This window comes from Notothenia rossii, assembly GCF_949606895.1.
Source record: "Notothenia rossii genome assembly, chromosome: 11".
In the NCBI taxonomy this organism is placed as follows: domain Eukaryota; kingdom Metazoa; phylum Chordata; class Actinopteri; order Perciformes; family Nototheniidae; genus Notothenia; species Notothenia rossii.
The window spans coordinates 38,908,505-38,935,512 of NC_136910.1; the positions used below are offsets into that span (position 1 = coordinate 38,908,505).

Sequence of the window (27,008 nt, forward strand, 5' to 3'; positions counted from 1 at the left end):
AACATTTCACCAATTAAAAATCATACTTCTACACTCCTCTCCTTTGTAGTTGGAGATCCTGACCAACCTGGCCAATGAAGCCAACATCTCCACCATTCTGAGGGAATTTCAGGTTTGTGTTTTCTTTCTAAATTCCTCCCAGTAATTGACATTAAAAGACCGGGGTTACTATTTGGGGTTCTACACTTCCTGCTGTCTCCTCCTCACTTCGTCTTTCTCTTGCCTTTCTTCAGACCTATGTGAAGAGCCAGGACAAAGCGTTCGCCGCGGCCACCATCCAGGCCATCGGCAGGTGTGCCACCAACATCAGCGACGTGACAGACACGTGTCTCAGCGGTCTGGTGCTGCTGCTGTCCAACAGAGACGGTACAATACTTTCAGTAATGATTACAGATAACAAGTGTTTACCTTCCTCTGTATATTAAGGTTCTCTGACCGTCTGCTATTGTGATAACTTGTTTTATTGTCTTTGCAGAGACTGTGGTGGCTGAGAGTGTGGTGGTGATCAAGAAGTTGCTTCAGACTCAGCCCACCCAGCACAGCGAGATCATCAAACACATGGCCAAGCTCTTCGACAACATCACTGTATGAGTCATCATTGTATTACTCTACCTTTCATGAAAGTTTAGAACGTTACCAGAAATGGCATTGTGACAGCATAATGTTTTGACTCTAACTGCTCCTTCTTTTTGATTCTGACTGGCAGGTCTCCATGGCTCGTGCCAGCATCCTGTGGCTGATGGGAGAGTACTGTGACAGGGTGCCAAAAATTGCACCCGATGTCCTTCGTAAGATGGCAAAGACTTTCACAGCAGAGGAGGACATTGTCAAGCTGCAGACGGTCAACCTAGCAGCCAAACTCTACCTGACCAACTCCAAGCAGGTACATTTTAACACTGTGTGTGTGTGTGTGTGTGTGTGTGTGTGTGTGTGTGTGTGTGTGTGTGTGTGTGTGTGTGTGTGTGTGTGTGTGTGTGTGTGTGTGTGTGTGTGTGTGTGTGTGTGTGTGTGTGTGTGTGTGTGTGTGTGTGTGTGTGTGTGTGTGTGTGTGTGTGTGTGTGTGTGTGTGTGTGTGTGTGTGTGTGTGTGTGTGTGTGTGTGTGTGTGTGTGTGTGTGTGTGATGACCTGCACATGGAGGAATAATGAAGCTAACTAACGCTTATATCTGAAATTAGCATCTGCATGATTGTCGTAGAGATAAATCAAATCCCTGTTATCTAACTCTGCGCTTATGATTTGTCCTTTCCTTTTTTTTTTTCACAAGACACAGCATTGTAATATTACACTTCTGGAAGTAAATGCTCAGTTTAAATATACAGCAGTGAATGAGACAGCTTTAACGTAATGGAGCATCTCCTCGCACAGCTTGGTGTCTATAGGCCCATTCAGGGAAATGGGGGTGATTTTGGCCTCTGAGCCGGGTTTATGAGCCCAGACGCTGCCTCCTCAAACGATCATCATTACACCTCATGCTCCTCGTAATGTGTCGGGGAGAATAGAGAAGGAGAGAGGAAGAGACAAAGACAATTCAGGAAAGGGCTCAGGTTATAATGTGGGCTTCATGGCGGCAGTTATTTTATGATTTTATGCCTGCCTAAATAATACATGTCAAAAGCTCTGTCTTACTGTTTTTGGGCCAGAGGAAGGGTACTTTATTCATCCAGAATGTGGTAATGAGGAGACCTTTTCAAACTGGTGGTATACCACGTATTTGCCTACTGTTTATCCTAATTTGATCAATTTCTGGGAATAGGACCATTGTAAATAATTCACTTTTTGATGGTTAGATTGATACCAATCATTATGTTCCTTGAGTACAGAGCTGGAGCCAGAAGACAGTTATATTAGCTTAGAAGACTGGGAACAGATTGAAACAGACTGAATCCATCCAAAGACCAACACTTTAAAAGCTCTAAAACAAGAACATCTTAAATCTAGTTTGTTTAATCGAAAACAAAGACAGTTAAGTAGAAATGACTTGATGTGCTTTTAAGGGGAATGTTGTGCTCCAGCTATTGTACTTCTTTGCAAGAAGCGAGCTGGGGCATTGGCTTCCTGAAGCTTCAAGAATGTCGTCATGATGTTTTCTTGGCCAACAAACAAATAAGTGTCTTTCTTAAGCCAGATCATAAACCACCAATCCTTTCCCACATATGCTTGCCTTTTACTCCCGTCTGCTGACTTACATGTTACCCAACTTGTCTCCTCCAATCTCTTCACTTTCACACCCCTTACACATCATCTCTGACCCCAGACTAAGCTGCTGACCCAGTACATCCTGAACCTCGGCAAATATGACCAGAGCTACGATATCAGAGACCGAACACGCTTCATAAGACAGCTGATAGTGCCCAACGAGAAGAGTGGCGCCCTCAACAAGTACGCCCGACGCATCCTACTGGCCCCCAAACCAGCCCCTGTCCTCGAGTCTTCCTTCAAAGGTACTAAACACACATTAAATCCTCTAAATAGGTAGGGGTTTTAAGATAGAATACCATTCCTCTCACGTTTGGTTATTCATCTAAAGCCAATCACTGAATCCATATTAACTGGACCTCTATTTCACATCTAGTGTCTCTATTTCCTGTAGTATGCAAAGTGGATTTAGACAGTAGTTTTATTATTCTGGTGTGTCTTTCCCTCTGAAGGGCAGTTAGGTCAGAGCCCTTTATCTTGGACTAATGAGATGGGTAAATTATTGAGCTAACGCTCACCTTTTTCAGACACTGGGAGAAAAAAAAATCTCCTCATTTAGCTGTCTCTTTTCTCTCTCTCTCTCTCTCTCTCTCTCTCTCTCTCTCTCTCTCTCTCTACTGAAGGGACAGAAACAGCCTTCAACACCATTAAAATTCAGAAGCAGTTTGCACCTACTGGATGTTTATGGAAAGCGTTAACCACCCCTGTCATTCTTAATATTCACAACTTTCTTTCTTTTTTTCTCTCTTTGGTTTGCAAAGCACAGTTTTTAGAGCTAACCTCCCAAGACACTCATTATCCTACTGGAGAGAGAGAGAAGCGTGAATGTGTGTTTATGTGTGGACAAAAGCAGAGAGCTGATTTTTAAACCATGATACCTATAACCTATTTCTTGTATTAAAGGTCCCTATATGGACACAGTGACATTAGGTGGCTTTTCTTTTATCCTCCATATGGCTATTTCTTGAAATGTGCTTTGTTTTTGGTCGTAACTTTTTAATGTTAGTCTCTATTTCACTAAAGTGACCTCCTCCTTGCTTTACACCACTCTTGTATTTTCAACCAAGTGCTTTTTTTGTCATTTTCCTGTACTTGCAGATCGGGACCGTTTCCAGCTGGGCACTCTCTCCCACAGCCTCAACACTAAAGCTGCAGGATACCAGGAGCTCTCTGATTGGCCAGCTGTTGCTCCTGATCAGTCTGTGAGGAACGTGGAGGTCATTGAGCCAGTAAGAAAACCAACCTTAATGCCACTCTCCTTATCATAGTTTTACCTCCTTTGTGTTTAATTCTAACACACAGCTGTTTGTTTATCCTCTCTTAACTGTCAGCATCCCTGCAGAACGGAATCTTTCTCATTATGTCTGACAAACATTATTGAAGCGATATGGTTTCATATTGTTTTGACGTTAAAGCAGTGGGTGTTAAAAGTGCAAAAACGTTTCCTCTTTATATTACGAAAAATATTGTTTGTGATGCTGGTTTTGGATTGGGTTCCATACTGCTCACAGATGAGAACTTTTTCAATCGTGAGCATTTTAAGAACCAAACATTTAAAAAACGTAACGGCTTTGTTTTTCAGTGAGGGATATTATTGACTGTGGTTTTTTTCACACGCTGGAGCACCAGCTTTATTATTGTTATTTTGTAGCACCTAATGGGGATCCTAATAAAACAATTAACAACAAAAAAAACTAACACAACAAAGTTTATTTCTAGCTTTAAGTATAAGGTTGATTTAACAGAGAACAAATCTGGAAACTTGGGAAAAACAGATTGAAAACTGACTCAATCTGGCTAATTGACTAGTTCCATTGCATCCTATTAAAGCAAACAAGAGGTATAAGGCGTTTATATCCAGCTCTCTACAGACTTCTAATGGAAACACACTTTATTTTGTTAGTTGTTTGACCCGTTAGTTTAGTTTTTTTTAAATAATAATGACATTGCAGTATAACTAGTTATGTTTACATTAAACACCTACTAAATAAAATCCTCAGAATTATTACAATACTTTTAAATCTGGTTATACACTTATCCCTAAATTATCAATCTCAGATGCTGGAATTACTTTGTCTCACATCCTTTCTATGTATCTGTTTAGGTGCAAGAGTGGGCACCATCGGTTGGGAAAACCAAGAAATCAGGAAAACCCAAATCTGCTGACAAGTTCTACTCGGACGATGAAGAGGAGAAGGAAGAGGAAGGATCTGAGAGCAGTAAAGACGACAGCAGCAGCAGCAGCAGCAGCAGCAGTGAAGGTTTGTTTTCTCTTTCTGTGTTTGAAAGCCCATGTTTTTGTCTCACAGATTTATTTTGACCAAAAGTGTTGTTGTTGCCTTTGTGAAATAGTGTATAGAAGTTATGATCATTAAGATGTTATGACACGTTTTGTCACTTGTGGATAAGTCAAGTGCAGTTAAATACTACAAGTCCAAGAACTCAAAGCAGTAAACACACATTAGGCAGCTACAGCTAGAGCAGGGGTGTCAAACTCAAATACAGTGGGCCAAAGTTAAAAAATGTGTACTAGTCGAGGGCCGGACTGGTTCAATGTTTATTGCAAAACTTATTGAAATGGACTTATTGAACAAACAAAGCTTAAATGATTGCCTATAAAAACAATTATAAACATTAAATCATCAGTTGCATTCATTTCTTATGGCTCTATCTGCAGATTTTCAAGAGTCATTTCTTATGATTACATTTTCCACAGGCCAACAACAGCTTCAAAAAAACAATTTCCCTCAAAGAAAAAAAAAAAATGCCCTGTTGTCGCACGAAAAAAAGTGCAGAAGAAATCCTCAGGATTGAGGAAGGTATGCGTGCAATATACCGGCGGGCCAGATCTAATAGTAATTAAAAACTATCCTGCGGGCCAAAATTAAATCCACCAAGGGCCTGATTTGGCCCCCGGGCCTTGAGTTTGACACATGTGAGCTAGAGCAACTGATGTGTCTGTTTACAGTGTAACCAAACAAGAAGTCGGTAGGGATGGGTATCGTTAAGGTTTTAACGGTACTACTACTTTTATCGATACCGCTAATCGGTCCTGTCTTTTAACGGTACTCTTATCGGTTCTTTTGGAGAAAAAAATAAGGTAAACTAACTAAACAAATTGTGAACAAAATTAACATTGCTTTTTATTTAAATTAAATACATCATATTTCACATTAAAATAAACAACAACGTTTTAACAAATCATATTAAATAATCTGATGACAGAATTGTAAACAGAATAGCTGAAACTTTAACAGAATAAATAACTCTGTTACCTCTAATCATTAACCCATGTTTGTATAATGTAGTTAACTCTGTGTGTTGCTGCTAGCATACATAACACCTGACGTGGAAACGTTACTCGTGGATGGGGCATACAGAGCTGCTAGAAAGACAGTCGAACCCGGTGCATTTCTCCGTCTGAATGTGGTGCACTTTTACAAAATGTTTAGACAAATAGCTCGTGTTACCGCCCTTACATGCTCAACTCTTATTACACTTTTGGCAACGGGCATTGTCCACATCGAGACGGGTAACGTTTAACCACACGTCGGAGCGCGTTCTCTCCGCCATCTCGTGTGTGTGTGTGTGTGTGTGTGTGTGTGTGTGTGTGTGTGTGTGTGTGTGTGTGTGTGTGTGTGTGTGTGTGTGTGTGTGTGTGTGTGTGTGTGTGTGTGTGTGTGTGTGTGTGTGTGTGTGTGTGTGTGTGTGTGTGTGTGTGTGTGTGTGTGTGTGTGTGTGTGTGTGTGTGTGTGTGTGTGTGTGTGTGTGTGTGTGTGTGTCTGTCTGCATGTAGCAGCTGCATGTGTGTAAACTACCCCGCACCCTCGCAAACAGGCGGGGGAGAGAGATCGAAAATACTAAAAATAATCATAGACGCATTTTGCAGTCTTTTTACGTATTAGAAATGGAGTTGGCGACACTAAAACTGCAATATAATGTTTGTGTAGCAATAATACACATGACATATATGTTTTACATGTCTCTCTCCAGTACCGATAAAAAGACCGATAACGTCGGAGCTTAACGGCACCACAGTCTTTAATAATTCAGCCCCGGGGCCCGTTTAATACCGGGGCTCGGTACCCATCCCTAGAAGTCAGTTAATGATGGCCAATCGTATCAATCTAAGGGTGAATTTAGTTAGAATTGGCAGTAAATGAATACAGCTCTGATGAAATATTAGGAGAATTAACAGTGATATCAATAAGCTAACATCACAACAGAATGCTGGATTACGCGCATGCCTAATTTATTTCTAAATCCTGCGTATGCCTGTGAACTAAAAACACGGGCAAGAATTTCGTACTCTGCCACTCCAAAAATATATAATATAAAAAGGTAAATTCAAATTGTTAATTAGTTGATTCTTCTGATAAAATGCAGACTATAGAAGTTATCCAAACAGTGTTTGATTTCTTTAAAATATAGGACTTAAATCCACCAGTCTTTGATATACTGTTTATACTAACGTTCTGTATATCTGTGCGTCTGTGCAGAGTCCGGCAGTGAGATTGAGGAGGAAAGCAGTGAAGAGTCAGAGAAGACCTCCAGTGATTCTGGAAAGAGTTCCAGTGGATCTGAGAAAAGCTCCAGTGAATCTGAATCTGAACCAAAGAAGAAGAAAAAGACCAAGAAGGCACCACAAAAGAAGAGCAAGCCACCTGCTGCTTTCAGGTACGGATAAACCCCTCCCATCTTTGGGAGGCTGGAAGCAGGATATTAGCATTTTTGCAATACAATGTGACAAAAACACTTTGTAGATCTTATGCACCAAATAAAAGGATACATTTTAAAATATATTCATTGTATACAACCACAATCAACAACAGTTTCACTAAAAAGTTTTAATTGTATTTGTATGTCCTTTTTAACAAACAAGATTTTAGCAGGAGCACTTATGTTCAGTCAAAAAGTTCACCAAATGTAATTCAATTCAAAGGACAACAAATCTTACCATCTTTCTGAAAGGAGATTACAGTATAGTCAATGAGCCATTACACACCTATTGTACTGTACATACACCTTCTCTGTAACGCACACACACACACACACACACACACACACACACACACACACACACACACACACACACACACACACACACACACACACACACACACACACACACACACACACACACACACACACACACACACACACACACACACACACACACGCGCGCATTCACACACACCAGGCTGGCAGAGCTGCTAGAATATCGTTAGTGTGACTTCCATTAACAAGCTAATCAAGGAGAATTTTCCTCCAGTAGCGTAACCCACATTTACATGGCTAATGGATAATGACTTTTGATTGGTCATTTAGCAGCCTGGTGTTGCCAATGAATGAGATTTGAGTCATTACTACTGAATATGCTCACGTACACTCTCTTACACACTGGCACATTTAGTTTCTTATGCACTTCTACTTCATTTGCTCACGGACACACACAGTCACACACATTGTACCTGAATCTGCTGTGTGACAGGCCGCCGGCTGACCCTGTTCTCTCCATTAGAGAGTATAATTAGAGAAACTCACCCCAGTGCTCAAACACACACAAACACGCACACACACACATACACACAGTAATTAGAGCAGCTCACCCCAGTGCTTCCACAACAAACACAGCATAATGCCCTCATTATGGCCCAGTCATTTCAGGCAGGGCCTAATCAGGCCCACAGTGATTTATATCACTTTTTCCTGTTCGCAACAAATGAAATCTGTAGGCCAAATTAATACTGGCTTTTCATCATCGCCCAAGTTAAAAAGCCAGTTACCGTCACAATTCCCCTCATTAATTTAACGGCTGAAAATCCCAGGCAGGCGGAGTAAACACTCATTATCGGGACAAATTGAAGAGGGACAGAGCAAGTGAAAGAGAGAGGAGGAAGATGGAAAAAATATTTTTGAGTGAATGCAACATTGAATTAGCTTCACAAACAAAAACAAATTGATCGTTGTTGTTCTGACCGCGCCACGCTCAAGCTTTTAGTTTGGATGGAGAATAAATAAAATAAAAGTTTGTTTGCCTAATGGCTTCTAGACAATTTGTTCAAACTGTATCAATGGAACCTGTATGAGTTTTATGTAAATACTAAGTAGATGCGCAGTCCTTGAATTCGCATAAATACATATTTTCTGTTCTTATGTGTGTTTCAGTGACTCAGATGAAAATGGAAATGGTCCTATAGCTCAGGCCAGCAGCTCGTCAGCTGAAAGCTCCTCCGGATCAGAGACAGACTCCGAGGACTCAGACCCCCCCGCTACACCACAGAAGAAGAAGAAAGACGTTAAGTCCAAACCTAAGGTGACTTGATTCAGCCCCGAGAAATTGATTTAATTTTGATATAAGATAAACAAATGGTTTTACAGAGGAGATCAGAAGAATCCTTTCCTAATGGACGGCAATGTGCAGACTAGAGTTAGCCACAAACATCCAGATGTCCCAAAAATATACGAATAATATTTTTCTGAACTGCTTTGATATTTTTCTATTCTACTGTATAAAAAAACCTGGTATATTTCGCATGTGGCGAAAACGTCAAATCACAATATACAGTATACTACAGGGTGCTAATTTTTCTCCTGTGGTATCAGGTTTATTTAGTCTCTACACCTAATTTATTTGTCCACTTCCCATCTTTTTCTTACCTATAATACTCATTATTTCTCACCCGTCCCTTTCCTTTCCTTCACTATGAAATTCTCATTTCATATATTTTGTCATTTGGACTCAGCCTATGAATTATGCATCTTTCTCCCCCTCTCTTTCTAAAAACCTCTCTCTTTCTCCCTCTCATTTACCAACAACATTTCCCTCCCCATTACTGCCACCAAGCGTCAATAAGAGACCATCTGATAAGACACGGCTTCTAACTTTATTGTTTGTTTTAATTCCTCACTCCCTCCACTGTTTTTTATTCTCCTTCCTGTCTGCTCAGCCTAGAGTATGCAGAGTGAAGTCTTTTGGTTATTTTGGTGACAAGATTGGACCCCTGGTTGGTTAGGAGGGTGTGTAGAAAGGTTGATAAAAGTGTTTGTATGTTCGTTTTTGTATTAGCCCTGTTCTGTTGCCAGCTACATCCCTTGGTTGGAATTCCCACAAGTCAACACCTGACAAGCCGCTATAGTTTGGGACACGACACTGTGCATGAGAGGTCATTAAAGATTTCTGATGTTGTCAAGTTCTTCTGGCTTTTGGCCTGTTTTCAGTGCTATGCCCAAACTTGAGAGGCTGGAGGCCAACAGAGGAGGCTTGGACAACTCAGATTCTTTCTTTTTGTCTTTATTTTCTGCTCATCAGTTATTTATATGACACTTTTGGTCAGAATCTCATCAGGTTGAAAACCTTCAAACACAGAGGACAAACAAATGTTAGTTCACATGCAAACCAAATCACAAACATTTTGTATGCCTCATTGCATTATTTCTAATAATAATAATAAAAATGCAGTCACATGATATTATAATTCAAATGATAAATTGTGAGTTATTCTACAAAACATCATTAACTTAAATTAATTAATTAGAAAGTCTCTTTCTCTACTTGAAACCAAGCAACCCGGAAAACCTCACAGAACATCATCTGCACTGTCTAAAAATATACACCAAACAAAACAGAGCGCACCCAAACCACGCTGCGTAAAAGCCGTCGATTGCGTAACAGCACTCTCACACAATAAGGCAACAGAACAAGTACGCAAAATACATTTAACAACGCAGAAACATACCAACGGCGTCTCTGGAGCCTCACACACACTGTTGCCAACTTCTCCCTCCGTGGCTTTGGGAACAAAAGACCGGCCATCACAATTCCTGCCCCTTTTGTTGCCGTGTTACCAGAAGCGGCGTTCATATTTTGTAATAACAGCTCGCTCATCGTTAAGAAAAGAAGACTACGCTATTCAAAATAAAACGAATACCCCCTTGGTATTGAACAATAATAACCTAAACAAAAATACATACAAATAATTATTTATCAGTCCGTTTTTCTCAGATATTATTATTTTTCTTTCAATATTGACTTTCGTCTCGACAGATGTGTTTTATATAAGTGCAGAGGATCAGTTGTTAGAGTGAACGAGAGACACTGCCAGAAGAATTGAGCCACTCTGGCTGCTGAATAACACATAACACATTTTCCGTACTTTTATTTTTAGGTGTAATTTCTTTCTGTAATTTCCTTGCTATATGTAACTCATCATCACGTTCCTGTGTTTTTCAGGCGGAAGTGAAGTCCAAGGTGGAAGTCTCCTTACTGGATCTAGTTGATTGTGAGTTTATCTTTAAACCGCTGTAAATCACGACATGTTTGTTTGTAATCTAAGCTTCTTTTTTTTTTTTTACTTTTTATATACACAGTATCAAATGCCTGGGCCTTAAAATGTACTTATGGTCACAGACCCTGCTTTGCTGTTCAGCTTGTTTTTGTTTTATAGCCTGTTCTCACATTAAACCCTTTTTCAACAGACCAAACACAAATAGGTGATTTTGGAGAAATGATGTGCTGAAATAGATGTATTTTCTGAGGCCACAATAGTAACAACAGTACACCTTGGTATATAAATCTATTTTTTTATCAAATACGTTTTACAGTAGTTGTAATGTCTTTGGATGTCTCTCTGTGACACTATCAAACATAACCTTTGATACACATTAAAGCAAGTTGCACTCTATTCATTGTTGGATTTAACATGCCTAACATGTCTGTTATCTTTGGCTCCTTTTAGTTTCTCCTGCTCCCACAAATGCACCAAAGTCTTCGGCCATCTCCTCCAGCCTGCTCTCGGACCTTGAGGGCCTTTCTCTCTCCAACATCTCCTCCACCATGCAGGTTAGTGGTGGTATACTTTGTGTGTGTGTCTGTATTAGAAAACACACAGGGTGACATCCCCTCCATCACCGTGCGTTCAGAGTCATCTGTTCCTTTCTGTGTGACACTGATATAGCAGCGCAGCAGCGTATGAGATGCTGAAATGAGCCTCTCTCTCCCCTGTGCAACATTTCTGCTCCAGACGCCGACTATTGACCTTTTCTGCCTCCTAATATTTATAGCCAGTCAGCGCGGCACAACTGCTCTTCCTGTTTCCTGTATCTCTTATAGTCTGTCTTTCTCACCCTCGCCGTCTTTTGCTCGTCCACACCCTTGAACCCTATTTCTGCGTCTCATCTATAAGTCCACCCGCTGTATTTCTCCCCCCCTTATCTCTCTCCTCCTCTCTGTCACCTTCCATCTCTCTCTGTCAGATGTTGCGTCCCTTGTGTCTCGGCGTTGTGTATATCTGATGGTTGACCTTTCCTAGTGTGACGGCTCCTTTCTCTCCTCAGTGTGTGAGGGACTCTGCACGTCTGTTTATTTTGTATCTTGTCTCCCCCCCCCCCCCCCCCCCCCCCCTGGGAGGAATATGTCCAGACCATTCTTCCTGCCTGCGGTCGCTGTTTCTATTGTGTGTCTCACAGCCAGGTCTGTGCTAACTCTGCTGTTTGAAGATTTAACAACAGAACACTGATGGTGCTAAAATGGTTTTAATACGTTCAGCATTCACACAGGTGTGTGACATTTGTCTTGAATTTTGATAGATTACTCATGATGATGATAGATTACTCATGATGATGAAGGTGGGCTTCAAGACACGACAATTTGTGATTCATTCATGATTAAAAATTCATATTTTTACATTTCTTTGATCGATCATGTAATCAGTTATCAACAATTTCCTATGGCCATGATGGAGGCAATAAATATGAATATATATCAAAAAATAAATAAACAATTACCGTGCTATCGATATTTTGACAATAGTGTAGTGTGCAGTATGTTTGTGAAAGCCTTTCCTTTTTGTGTGTGATATTCATCAGTAATATAATAAGGTAGGTGAAGGCAAGTAATAGAAAAGCTTGAACAGTCTGGTAAGAAATTCAGAAATCTCATCACTTAACTGTAATGCCTTGAAAACCAGGAAAAGACACATTTGCCATATAATATCCCAAATCTAAAACCATATTTAGTCTTACTGTATATTATGACATGAATATAATATTATTTAACAGCTGATTCCTTCTGACATAAATTTCAGTTTCAAACTAACTTTGTACCACGTACATTTGCTTCTTTGCTTTTCTCAGTTACATGAGAAGATCAATACAACTCTCACTAATACACGGTACATTTAAAGTTACAGCCAATTAAGACCTGAAGAATGTGGAATCAGGAAGCCTGTTTGATCGTAATAATATATTAAGACAAACTCCCTTGAAGTTAAAGACTTTCAGGCAATCTTAATGTGATGAAAAATTTAATTTATTGTCTCATTAATTGTTAAATACACAATGGGAAACTTCAATTCATCATGTTGAAAGTGACTGATTTATCTAAGTCTTTGTTAACTAACATTTTCTAAACAAATGTCTTTTCACAAGCAGTCTGAACGGCCTCTACACTGACTCCGGTTGTGTGCTCAGCTTTACTCTATATTCTGTCCACCCGTCAGTCCTGTGCGCCTGTCAGTCAGTATGATTGACAGCTGCTCTCAGGCCAGCGTTTATGCAGTCTTGTTAGTCGCTCTCTCCTCCTCCTCAGGTGAAGTCCATGGAGTAATAGAGAATAGAAATGCAGATTAGAACAGGCAACTTTTTGCACATCAACATCTGATTTAGAGTCAATTCTATGCATAAATACATGATGGGCATCGGGATTCATAGACAAGGGTAAATAACCTCACCTTTATTCGCACTCGCCCCTCCCCACGCATGCACACGATTACATATCCACACACACACACACACACACACACACACACACACACACACACACACACACACACACACACACACACACACACACACACACACACACACACACACACACACACTGGCCCCAGTGTCATTTCTATTCCTCAGCAATCTGCCCACAGAGGCAGCGAGTCTGTCTCAGCTGAGCGCTCGGGCCCTTTTAGAGAATTACTGCATGGTTATCAAAGGCATTTAGATTAACCCTGGTCACTGTCTCTGACCCACCTCCTCTCCTGCCTCCTCCTCCTCTCCCCAGTTTCTGCATGCTACCGTTCTCTCTAATAACATTTTGACATTAGGATCTCTCACAAATGCCTCTTAAATCCCCCCCACCCGAAACCTCTTCCGACCGCTGTCCGTGTGTGCGGCGGGGCGGCTGAGGCTGATAACTTTTCATTCATAATTAGCAGGCAGCGAATGGGGCTGCGTTGGGGGGAAATTGAACTGTCAGCGGCTGGGCGCACGCCGTTTGACCCCATCACGCCCAGAGGGGGCCATCATAATTTGTTCATTTGGTGTCCATCAGGCGGCCGCCAGCTCACCCCCCTCTCCTCCCCCTCCTCCCCCCTCACCCCTCTGACCTCCCCCGTAGTGGGCGCTCTGGGTTCACGTCTAATTATGAATCAGCAGAAGGACCCCAAGCGCCACGAATATAGCAGCCCCTGCCCTCCAACCCTCCCGCTGCCACTCAAACTGCGGAGATTGCCTTTTAAAGAGAAATAAATGCCCACACAGCTGCTGCAGGTGCCCGCGCAGTGACTGGACGGTTTGGGAAATGTTTGTGTTTTAATGCAGCTGTAGCAGCATTTGTTTTCTTATTACTTTGTTTTAGCAACTCTGTGAGGACTAGTTTTTGTGTGTCTGTGTTAAGGCATTTTGTCTCTCCTGTTAGTTCTGAACTGAAAGAGGAAATGATGGCCGTCCCTAAGAATCCTGTTTATAAAATTAGTTTTTTTTGCTGCAACAACCACTAAGGTAACTAACCTTCATTTTAAAATATAAACATAAATGATACCATATCACTGCCAACATTGCTGTGGAATTATGCCGCTTATTTATTTGTGTTGAAGGCAATATTCAGACCCTGTGCCAAAGCATAATGAACATTACTATAGTATAAATACCCCAATAAAAAATAAAGTGCTGCATCAAAAGTTGTTACTTTTAGATTCAAAAAATTAAGCAACACTAGGAATTACAACAATTTGAAAAATGCATTCTACAAAATCCATCAACCAAACTAACTTCCACATAGGAAAATCGTTTTTTTATTAACCTTTAATAACTCCAAATTAGACTTAAAGTAGATAAGTATATTTTCCTTTAAAAAAAAGAGTAGTATATAAATATGAAGTGGCAGAAAATGAGAATAAAAAAAGTATACCCTTGTTTTTACCCAATTTCTTTGGCACTTACCGTATGTTTATTAAACTCTCACAAGTGAACTAACAATATTAAAGAATCTCTTAACATCATGTATAAAATCAATAATTGGGAAGGTTTTTTTAAAATAACAAACCATGATAATCCTTTTATTAATCAATAATGGAAAAAGTCATTAGTGGGTTCCTTTGTTCTATTAAATATAATGCTAAGACAAAGAAACTGTTAGTAACTAAATGAAGGACAATGCTTTTTCTGAATAACAATCCTCTATTATTGCTAATGTTCTTTAATGGAAAATTTCAAAATTAATCATTTTAAAATACCTAATTTACTGACAAATTGGCATAAATTAAGTAACCTCTGTCTATATGCGCCGGAGAGACTTCTTGTTACATTAAAGTAGTTTAAGATGGCTGTAGTAACATTTATTTAATCCAATTTGTAGTCAAGGTCCTTGTGACGCCCCCTCAATTAATTGTCATCTCCTGACTGAGGGGAACAATTAGGGCCTAAAGTCAAACATGTGTCCCTTACCTTAATCCTCACACCTCTTGTAGAGCATAATGAAATCCTGTCCCTGGTGCTTGAGACAGACGGGTTCTGAAAAACAGAAATGGATTTTCAATATATGCCCATACATCTCTCACCACTTTCTTTTTAAATTGGCCCTCTTATGCACACGGCACCAGGCTACCACAGCTCCAGTTTAGCCCTTTTTTTGAATATGTCAGCTGGATTTTCAGGTCATTTGCGATAGAGGATGCTGGGAGCATGGCGTCCGGGCTCTGAAGGTGACTGGTGTCTGTGTCATCCATCACGGGAGCTTCCTTTAAGTTGATGCATAATAGAGCCTCTCAATCAACTTCCTCGCTCATTGTCACCTCCCTCCTTCCTGTCCAGGGTGGAGAATGGGTGCCAAAGAAAGAAAGGGGGGGCCTGACAGAGAAGTCAAGGTTACATCCCCCTTCTTCTCTTATTTACACTTGAGGTGTTATGGGCTTACAGGACAACAATGGATGGAAGAGTGAAGGCGCTTGCTGGGGCGCTAGTGTCAGGCTTTAACTGTCCGCTGTGTCAAATTGGTGATAATAAGCAGTTTGAAGCGCTGTCCTGTCTCTGTTCCTTGCTCGGTTGAGGCGACAGACAGGACCTTGAAGCCGGATGTGTTTGTCAGGGAGGTAAATCTCTGTTGTGATGGTGTGGCCAACATTATGGCCAGCTTTATCGACACCGACTGCTCTGACACATCCAAAAGTGGCCCAATAAATTAGCGGGGCTGGCGGTGGCGTGACGGGCGCTTGTGAGGGCGCAGCGACGTTACGGCACGGCAACAAATGTTTGTTTGACCTCTTTCACTGGTCTGGTCACCGGAGACACTGCTGCTCCGTCAAGGGGACTGAGAGATGGTGGTGGGATCGGACAGTTTAATCTCCGTCTGATGTGATGCGGGCAGACTGTAGTGTGAAAATGTGTTTTACTGGTGCCAATACGATACCCAGGCCTATTCTCCCCTAACTTGACTTACATATTTGAAAACGGGTCACAAATGCATTTAGTTTCCAATTTAGCCCGCACGGTCTTTGTTCTTTTAATAACACTTTTAAAACATATATTGCATTTTGACCTGGTCAAGAAGATTCTTAAGTTATCTGCGAGTATCGCTTATTACATACATAAAAAATACAAAAACATGCATAACAAACGGTTCAGAGTAAAAACTACTGTCATCACAGCATCACCAACAGAAAACTAGAACATTAGTTTTGGTCTCTGTATATGTTCTTATTATTTTGTCCACTCATGGACTTTTTATATCAATCGATGTGTTTTTATGCAATTAAATACAGAGAAATCAGATTGCGTCTGTATTGGTCATACTTTCACTGTAGTAACCTGTTTTTTCTAAATAGGCACACACATGCATCACGTCAGTATTCAGATACTCCCCGTCCTCACAAAGCGGAGGTTCTTTTATGCGTTATGACTTATTTGTAGGTCAATTTCTAAGTAAAGAGTGAGACCTCTGAAAGCTGTTTGTTTTTGAGGTCTCACTGATGCATTGCAAAGTAGCTGAGCGTTTTATGGCTTGTAAAGTGAACACATTGAATCTCATCTCCGCTGCTCTTGTTGTATGTCAAAGCGATTGTTCATCCTCACATGGCACATGACAAGTCGGAGGAGGACGCCTCATACATCTCTCACTCGAGTCAGAACACGCTGCCAATGTTTCCGGCTTCAATAACACGATGTACCCTGACAGCACTCAACACTGTGCTTCTTCATATCATACGAGTCATATTAATTGGCATAATTATTGCTTGTTATTTACAGAACCTGTTTCATACCACTGGTGTTTCATATCATTCTTCAAGATATTTTTTTTATTTTTTTCCCTTTTCTTATCACTAGTGTGACTAAATATGTGTTATGGCTTTCAGGTGTAGTGGTAAAAAGCTATTTTTTTAGTCACTGAACTTATTCTCATTTGCAGCAGACGCCTCCATGTCAGCGTATGAATACGTCCTCTGCAGGTGCTAAGTGTCTCAGAGGGTGTGAAAAGGCTTTGTTCGTTGTGATGTTTTGAACTCATTAGTGCCGTCTCTCTCATACTTTTATTATGTTATTATGTTTCACAGAGCAACATGTTTAGTGCGTGTGACGCGTTGTGTGGGTCGGACCACCTAATCTTTCTGACAAGAGCTGACATTTGTTACAGTCCAGTGAAAAAACTGAAAGTGTGAACAATGTTCCTTCCAAGTAATGTTAATTTGAAAGAGAATGAAAACACCACCCACTAAATCCGTCTCCTTTCTTCTCCACATCTCTCAAAGGTAATTCAATTTCCTGCCTCTGAAAGGGTAAAAGCTCCTTTTTTAAAAAGACCTGCGAGCGGCAAGTTTGGCCCATACAGGCACTTGTGTTTCTATTCATTAGAGGTTGTTTTTATTCAGCCTGGTTTGACAGAGCACCCAGCCCATTTCCATCTAACTGGGCTGATTGAGGACATGTCTTAAATGGGCTCCTCTTTACCCTACAGAGTTAATGAAGGGAGGGTTGGTGGGGACTTGTCAGCCAACCCTTGGTCCCACTCCACTCAGAAGTGCTGCACTCTGCCTGCTGATTGGACACGGTGAATTGCATGAATCTAGGCTAGAAAGAGTGAAGATTCTTGTATTAATCTGTCCTCTTGTGTGGATGCATTTGCACCGTAATGTACAAGACGTCCCACATATTGTGTTGATGTGGAGAGCTTCTTTTCTTTGCAATGTTCTCTCATATTCCTTCTGCTCTCAGTCTGTTGTTCTTAGATTAATCCAGCTCATATTTGACTTTATTCTTCTGATAATCAAGGAGTTTGATGTAGCTGTCCACATAAAATCACCATTAAAGTCAGTCATTGTTGAGGTTTATTCATGTCTTTTTTCATATATCCTTCTAGGTCGCCACTCCATCTTTCGGCCCTGTGAAAACCTACGAGCTGCTTCACCATATGACTGGAAAAGGCCTGTCAGCCAAGTACCATTTTCCCAGGCAGCCCTGTTTGTACGAGCCCAGTATGGTGGCTGTTCAGGTCATACTGACCAACAGCTCAGACCACAGCCTGGAGGAGATCCACATAGGAGAGCGCAGCCCAGCGGGCCTGAACATCCACTGCTTCAACACCATCGGTGAGTAGCGCATCTGTAAAATACTCCAGGTGCTCCAGGAAAATCCAATAATGCTAATTGATTTTTACCATCTATAAATTGATCTTTGTAACTAAAGTCTAAATAGCCTTATATGTCTTCTTACTTTGTGCATTAGAGCTCCATTGTTATCCAAAAACTATAAATAAACACATTAATGTTGCGTTAGGAGATAAGTGGTTTTAATATCATGAACACACTGTCGTTTCAATCTCACATAGACGTTCCCTTATTTGAGAAGCAAGTGTGGATGTATCTGCTGCTAAAAACAATTAGCATAAGTTTTGAATATCACCAACCAGATCCTTATAAATAGTCATTTTTCTTTTGTATATAAAATAAATCTGAGTGATGGAGATGACGGATTTCTATAATCATATCTTGCAACATTACTTCAACCAAATGCTTGCTAGAATATAAAGCTGAGCAATAATTCAAAAATAACAATGAGAATTATCCACATTTACCTGTTGTATTAAAACATTAAATCTGTGTACAAATACTTTGTTAAAAGGTTCATCGCCAGGGTTCGTCAGATTCTTTTAGATCAATCTTGTTTTCTAATTGCCCAAGCCTTGCAGATATGGACGTGAAGTGCAGCATGTGGCTTTAGAGTTTTTACATTATACATTTGTATTATTTGGCTACTGGCCAATAATTAAGTGACACACGGAGCTCAAACTCCAGCCGGAGCAGTTTTGCAGATTTAATTTGATATTTTTATTTTCCCTCTTTTATGTAAATAACCACATTTAATAGGACATTTACAAATGTGTGGTCTCTCCTTTTCATTCATGATGGCCTTCTGACATTTCTGCAGCTGCACCTATACTATGATTGTTGTCTCAGACAGATTGAAAGGATCATTTAAAGCCTGTTTGCTATCAGCTCAGCAAATAGCCCTGTCCCATTACTCCCAACCTGAAAACAGCCGATATTACTCCAGCTAATCCCTGTTCATTAGTATCGATCAGAACAAACAAACATGCACCATCTCCATATTTCTTGTCACACTGCTGTATGATTGCTCCACTCAGTATAATATAAGATGGAGAGAACAGTGCTCCCTCAAGATTTTCTTTCTCATGCACACACACACAAACACTCGGAGGTGGTGTGCGGTGGAGCACGTTAAAACAGTCAATTGCAGGCGATTGATTGGGCATTGAAGGAACTCAAGCAGCCAAACAGTGGGTAATTTGGATCGATTGAGCCCGGCTACTGGCGAGTTGTTCTGGAGAAGTTGCAGAGGATGAATACGGACAATGCTTAATGCTGTTTTGTGTGTGTTTGTTACAGGATAAGAAATGACAGGGTTTATTATTTTTGTTAGAAATGTTGCGTGTTGGTCCAGCAATGCATTCGTTGCCATTGGTGCTCATCTCCGTGTGAGTGGTTTTTAAGTTAGCAATTTGAAAGGAACATGTTATTTGTGTTTTGAGCACTGTTTGTGGCCAGTGTATGTCCCTAAATCATTTAATATTTGTCCTGTTAACTAATTAGTAGCACCTAGTTTCCGACATGTCCTCTGCCTATAATATTGTTAACACACCAAATTAAAACAAAACAAAACACTTAGTCATTTTCGTTATTTCACTGTGTTGTCTTCCCTATTCCTAACATTATACCAACACAAGTAATTGCTAGGATCTGGGAACAAAGTGACATAACAGGAAGACCATAACGGTTTTTAAAGAAACAACTCATTTGGCTAAATGGAGGGGAAACTGCTGAAGATGGTACAAAACTGTGAAATCACTTATTCGTGCCATTTTTTGGTGCATATTTGATGTTTTACTTTGAGATAAAATGTCAAGAAAAGTCTATATTAACAGTTTTCAACCCGTCTGATTATCTTCGCCACTCCTCTCTCATCTCCTTTGTGGCACGGTTGTCCCTACATTCCCAAATGTCAGACAGTACTTAGGTCAGTAAAGGGTTAAAATAATTAGTATTATTAGTATGACTGTTTGGGGAATGTTCTTTATTTATTTCTTCCCTAGAGTTTAAGGAGAATACCTGTGAAACTCTTGCCTCTGTACAATAAGGTCAGCCAGATGTTGTTAGCTCAGCACAAAACTGAATAGGCGGAAACAGCTAGGCACGATTGTAACATAAAACTTGCTGATAATCGTGTTATACCTATTTGATTAAATTGGTTACATTGTAAACATCCTTTGTTTGTACACATTATTATAACTCACTGTTTGCATTAAGGGCCTCTATATAAACAAAGAGGTCAATAAAACCAGAAACTGTGTGTAAGAAAAGCAGGGAAGGCTGGATTGGAAGTGAGTCCATGATGGCTCTGTTTTCAGAGGCTTTCCTCTGGAGTCTCTCCTCCGTCTGAGGAAAGAGCTACAGTAAAATAGCCTGGCTCCGGAGAGAGAAACCCGGGCCGACTGGGGAGGCGTGGAGGATGTTTCTGTCTGTCTGTGTTCTTCTCATCCTTAACCTCCCTCCCCCTCCCCCTCCCCCCCCACTCAGCTGTCCAGACTCTCTCCTCAGCATTTTTTGGCTTTACTTAACTCTGTGTCTAGCTTGCATTTGGCCCGCTCCGTCTCCCTCCCTCACCTCGTCTCTCTTGATGCTGATGCTCTCTTTGACAAGCCTGTAGTTTTGGAAATATGCTAGTCCTTCATGTGTTGTTTTTTTTTCTTCTCCCCGAGGCTAGAGGGGTTGGGGGATGAGATTGAAGGATAGATTTCTCACACACGGTGGCCTTGCTTTGTGAAGTAGAAAACAAAAGTGGTGTGGATGCCTGTCTGTTCCACTCTGCTGCTCCCCTCCTCCTCCTCCTCCTCCTCCTCCTCCTCCTCCTCCTCCTCCTCCTCCTCCTCCTCCTTTCCTCACGTTTCACACTGTGCCCTTGTCACTCACTCTTCCTTTTTTCCTCTCCTCTTTTCCACTCTCAGAGCGGCTGGAGCCAGAGGCCTCGGTGACGGTTTCCATGGGTATTGACTTCAGCGACTCGACACAAGCAGCAAACTTCCAGTTGTGGTAAGACAACCTGACACACTCGCATCAATCAAGCTTTTTTTCTACATCTTTTTCAATACCTTTTCCTGCTCCTGCTCTCCCCCCGTGTCTCCAGATTCTTCACCACATCTCCCTTAAGTGGCTCTTTCTCTTACCTTTTTTCCTTTCTCATTTGTTGTTTGGTAATTTTCCTTTTCCTACCTGCTCTGTGCCGGCACTCCCAGGTGAGACATCAGCCACGATTGATCCGGGTTCACTGGGATAACAATTATTCCTCCAGTAATCAGGCCCAGCTCAAATCAACCTGCTGAATGCCATCGGCACCGCTGCTCAGCTGATCAATAGCCTTATCAGAAAATCTGTTCAGGATGGGGGGAATCAATCTGGCCCAACATGCCATTCACAGAGCGTGGTTTGCGAGGCAATCAGAAGAGAAACGTCTAATACACAAACAAAGTGCACATAACACGCACACTACCCCACACATCATAACCCGGTCACTCAGACTAAGAGGAACTCAAATGACATAGCATAAGGGTCCTAATTTACAAGATTTCTGCAACATGTTAGATATCCTTTCAATAAGTAACATATCAGTTATTGTTCTGGTGTTGTCCTCTTCAGCACCAAGGAGGCCCAGTTCAGTGTGTCCATACAGCCGGCTGTGGGAGAGCTGTTGATGCCCAGCAGCATGACGGAGCAGGACTACAGCAAGGAGCAAGGTGGGTTACATGAGCAAAACAACTTTAATTGTTGTTCTACTCATACAAAGTCTCTGAAGCACATGAGCTGTTCAGAATAAGTGCTTTTACTCCACATGGCCATAAACTAGGATAGTTGAAATATGGAATAAGCAGAATGGCTAATAACACACACACTGCTATTGTAATGTCTTAATAACATTTAAGACTGTTTGGTTACATTTCAAATAGCTTTTATATTTGCGCAAATGAACAGTGGTATGATTAAAGTTGAATGCTGGCTGTATTTGGGCTGCTCAATTAATCTTATTTTAATCGCAATTACGATTATGGCTTGCAACGATTACAAAAACAACGTAATCAAAATAAAACGATTATTTTATTATTACTTTTTTTTCCTTCTTTTTTTTCATAAATTGTTTTCTTTATTGTTTTTTCAGTTGAATTATACTTAAAGTTCAGGGTAATCAACTGTTAAAAACATCCTGTTCACATTTTTTTTCTCCAATAAATGGATGTTTTCAAAGTAAATGGATAATCGTTTTTAATAATCGTGATATCAATTATTGACCCAAATAATGGAGATTATGATTGTTGCTATAATCGAGCAGCCCTAGGCTGTATGCTATATTTCTGGTATTTATAGCAAATCTTACACAACCTCAAATGTGTTATTCCATTTCCTACGTGCATTGTCCAAACAGCTTTAAAAAATATATAGTCTAATTTAAAAAGAAATTGGAAATGATTTTCTACATTTTTGGGTTTTAAGTCTTTTTTTGCAAACGGTGCATTTCATGGGGATTATGTTCAGCTGCAGATTAATGCTCATTAAGTGCTTTAGTAGGTATTTACAACAGCAGTTAATGTGGGATCGACTTAAAGTAAACTACAATGCACAGGTTCAATATATTTAATGTAGCCTGATCAATAATGGATTTCTGATGTCGATAGAAATAGCACATTATGCCCTATAAATACATGGATGACGACAACAACAAAGATATAGAATATGCCATTTAAATATTCTTTAAAGATGAATTAATTGTCAAAGATGAGTCTTCACTACATTTACCGACCTAATAAAACCTACATTTTACTTGACAGAGGTTGGCCTTTTAATCTTTAAATTTGATTTAGTGTTTTTATAGTGTATGTAGCATTCATAAATTAATTTTATAAAGTGAAATAAAATCCTAGTAGCGTGCAGCAAATAGCATTTTCCTCATCACCCTTGTTATTAAGGCACAATGCTTCCCTCCTCTTATGAAGCACTTAATGGTATGTCACACACACACACACACACACACACACACACACACACACACACACACACACACACACACACACACACACACACACACACACACACACACACACACACACACACACACACACACACACACACACACACACACACACACACACACACACACACACACACACACACACACACACACACACACACACAGAGCTTCAGTCTGAGCCATCAGTGTGTTGTAAGTGGCTGCTTAATGCTGCTTCCTCCTTAATTAATCTTCATTCGTTGTGTTTTGAGCTCTACTGAATACACCTTGCACTCAGACACAAATCAGAGGAACAACTTCCTTTGCTTGAGCCTTTTTCTCTCTCTCTAGCAAATTGCAGCTTTATACCATTTGTGTTAAGTTAATTAAGTCTTTCATTTACAGATTTTTCATTATATTTGTCTTTTAAGACCTCCTTTATTTCCAACTAACTTGTGCGTCTTTATCTCCATTCTTATTCTTAAATCCTTGTCTATTACTAAGTGCACATGAACTGGCCAGTTGCCTTGCCTTTTTCTGAAATATTGAAAAGAGCTTTTTTTTTATGTTGGGGAAATAATTTCCAAGGCCCATAACTTTGACCCAGTTTATCAGTTCATACTGACTGAGCACAGGCACCTGTAACCTTGGCTGCTGTGCTTTCAGTGTTCTGTCTCCCTGTTCCTGCCTGTTGGCGTCAGCTGATAGAGGTGTTATCATTCTATCTTGTTATGCACAATGTGGATTATTCTCTCTGAACTAGCTAAATACATGGGGCTGGGGTAGAGTTCTTCAGAATTTACGTGGCAACTCTACCGTGAAGTCAGAACCTCTGACTCTTTGACTTGTTTTGTGAATTATCCGGCCAAAGCTCCAAATAAACTGTCAGTGTTTGACATCAAAGCTCCAGCTCTCCTCGTGTCTCTCTGAGTCCTGACTCCAATTGCTTAAGAAATTTCCCCCACAGTTTATAAGTCATAATCATAATCTATTTTATATTGATGTCCATCCAGCCCTAAAACCAAGTCCTAAATCCTCTGTATACAGCAGGTTACTGGACCTCTTATAGCCATAACACTCAAGTATGGAATTGTAATTATACCCTTTAGTAAATAAAAAATACTGCTATATGAAGTCTTGGTTTCAAGCTAAAGTCTTAGAATAAATATTATTTCTCTTACATTGTAATAATATTGTCTCTTTCCAGAAATGATGACCCTGATTCTGCAAGATAATCCAAACACATTATTGTTAGCAGTTGCATGAAGGAATGAGAGGCTTGATTTGATACAAAGCTAACTCACGTCAGCTAGCCAACGTTACACACACTTTGCCATTATTGTTTACATCTCTGCTTTCAGAGTAAAAGTCTGTTGCAAATTAGTAGATTATTGCATGATGCTATGTTAAAACAAAATATTTCCAACAATAATCTGTTCAAACTAAGGTCTGTGGATTATCTCGAGTAACCGGGTCACGATTTCTGTGAGTAGACATTGCTGTTGAGTTTTTAAATGTGTTTTTGGAGCTTTGAGCACCAAAAGGCGAGTGACATCTTGTTCCATTCAAATTGACAGATTTGGCAGATATCTCTTACTCTTGGCAATTCAAAGCAGTCATAGTTAAGATATAACACTAGAATACTATGACACTAGAAGAAGAATATGTATTTTTGAACAGTCCCTTTGATTGTACTGTTGTACCAGAATTTACCTTTGTTTTTTGTCCGTTGAACATTCTTTGCCTCCTCTCAGGTAAGCTCCTGGGCATGAATGAGACCTCGGCAACCATCACCATGGCAACAGCAAACACCTCGAGAGTGGCGATTAGCAAGCAGGTCCTGTCGGTGTGCAACATGGGAGAGGTGCCATCCAGCCAGAACAACGTCCACAGGTGAACTGTCCACAATACACACAAGCAATATTCATATCTCACATCATACCGTTACAATGATTACCCCACATCGTTTTACCGTGCATGTTTTAGCCCTCACGTAAATCATGTGTGTTTAATATCATTTATACACTATGGATATGTGAGGTTTTTCATCTTCTTAAGAGACACTGTACTGTCTTTCATGTTGAATCCTGAAGCAGCCAAAGACTGAGAACTTTTATAGAGCATTTCATACTAAATTTAAGATTTTGAAACTCACATTTTAAAAGGATTTAAAAAAAGAAAAAAAAAGTAAATGGCGTTTACTTGAGTTTGTTCATTAACATTAAGAACTATCTGATATTTTGTTGAATACAGCTTAAGTTATCCCTACCCTCTATTCCCTAACAAGTCTTGGAGCACAATAATTACTGATTCAACTAGTTATCTGTTGATCACTTTTATAAATAATGTGAGAACAGTCAGAAAATGTCCAACAAAGATTCCTTCATTTAAAAATGACGTCTTTAGTGTCTGAACAATAGTTTAAAATCCCTCACTATTTAATTATCAGTCGTACAAAATCAAGTATCTCCTGTGTTTAATTAGTTTGGGCTCCGACATTAAGAAATATTAGATATTGATTATTATGTCCTTCTCAAAATGTCGTTTTTGGTCAGGCACTTGTCCAATGATATGGATACAAAAGAGGCCCATAACCTGCCAGGCTGTGTCCTCTTTACTCAGCCTTACTGTCTCAGCAGTCCTTTGAGCGTTAATCAAAATCATACTTATACTCTATTTTAAGACTTTGTTTGTTCTGTCCACGATAGTGAATGTCCTCTTTATAATCTAACGTGAATTAAAGTTTAAGTGTGTGTGTGTGTGTGTGTGTGTGTGTGTGTGTGTGTGTGTGTGTGTGTGTGTGTGTGTGTGTGTGTGTGTGTGTGTGTGTGTGTGTGTGTGTGTGTGTGTGTGTGTGTGTGTGTGTGTGTGTGTGTGTGTGTGTGTGTGTGTGTGTGTGTGTGTGTGTGTGTGTGTGTGTGTGTGTGTGTGTGTGTGTGTGTGCGTCCCACCATACAGACATGCCAGGGGAATGCCCTGAGAAGCCTGGCTGTGTAATTGGTGTACACAGAGTGTGCTAATGAGCTTCCTCCTCTGTCACGCACACCCGAACACCTGATAGATAATTACACCTCCCTCTCTCCCTCTGTTTCCTGCTCTGTCTCTCTTTCACTTCATCTCTGCGCCCCCATCTGTCTCTCCCTCCACACCGCCGTCTCTCCTTCACTTCCTCTTTGTCTTTCACTCCATCCCTCTGCGCCATGATCCGTCCTCCTCCTTATACTCGTCCCTTTCTTTTATCACGACATGTCTCTTGTCTCCTCGTCTTTCGATAGCCTCGTGTTGGTGATCATTTCTTTTTCTTGGAATAGAGGAAGCATTTAGGATAAGTAAAGGACAGTAAGGAAGTCAGAGTGACTGAATAAGAAGGAGATAGTAGCACAAGGGCACCGAGCTGAAGGAGTGAGTGGAAATCAATGTGAGGCAGTGGGTGAGGCCTGCATCCAATAAGCCCATTCTCCATTCAGAATAACCAATAGCTCAAATGACTCCATGCTATCAATCTCTCTCCTGCCTCTGTGTCCCATTGTTTCCCTGCAGCCTCATAATAATGAAGACACCATGTTGTCCGCTGCTCATGACCGCCTCTTCCGCACTGCCCTTAGTCCTTAGTCCTGTCCATTTAGTGGAGATGATGGAGTTCCATTCTGGAAACAATCCTCAGTCCTTGTCTCCTCAAACGTTACGAGGCAGATTTGACAGCCTCGTCTTTGAGAAGTTGTCTCAAAGATCTCTAAATATGTCTCTTTATGGTTTTGAGTGTGTGCTAGGGATTGCACAGGTAGGTCCTATGTTTCATTTGATAGGATTAACAGATGTGATTATTGCTTTTATTTCATTTATGCTGCAACAATTATTTGATTATTGCATCACGACTAAATCATTCTGCAGCCATTTTAAATAAAAGTGTCAAAAATAGTTAATAGTTTCAGCTTCAAATGCGATTATTCATACTCATTATTTGGGGGTTTTG

General features: G+C 40.4%; 1 protein-coding gene across 1 annotated transcript in view; it reads left to right on the forward strand.

The window, feature by feature from the left end:
• Positions 1 to 27,008, forward strand: part of ap3b1a (adaptor related protein complex 3 subunit beta 1a) — a 50,732-nt gene that overhangs the window by 18,268 nt on the left and 5,456 nt on the right. The window contains exons 12-26 of the mRNA XM_079658672.1: positions 50 to 112; positions 234 to 366; positions 476 to 585; positions 707 to 883; positions 2,256 to 2,442; positions 3,296 to 3,426; positions 4,302 to 4,458; positions 6,697 to 6,874; positions 8,366 to 8,513; positions 10,431 to 10,479; positions 10,936 to 11,039; positions 17,823 to 18,051; positions 20,985 to 21,069; positions 21,673 to 21,770; positions 24,790 to 24,928. Of these exons, the coding sequence (XP_079514798.1) occupies positions 50 to 112; positions 234 to 366; positions 476 to 585; positions 707 to 883; positions 2,256 to 2,442; positions 3,296 to 3,426; positions 4,302 to 4,458; positions 6,697 to 6,874; positions 8,366 to 8,513; positions 10,431 to 10,479; positions 10,936 to 11,039; positions 17,823 to 18,051; positions 20,985 to 21,069; positions 21,673 to 21,770; positions 24,790 to 24,928 (1,988 nt within the window). The remainder of the gene's footprint in view (positions 1 to 49; positions 113 to 233; positions 367 to 475; positions 586 to 706; positions 884 to 2,255; positions 2,443 to 3,295; positions 3,427 to 4,301; positions 4,459 to 6,696; positions 6,875 to 8,365; positions 8,514 to 10,430; positions 10,480 to 10,935; positions 11,040 to 17,822; positions 18,052 to 20,984; positions 21,070 to 21,672; positions 21,771 to 24,789; positions 24,929 to 27,008) is intronic.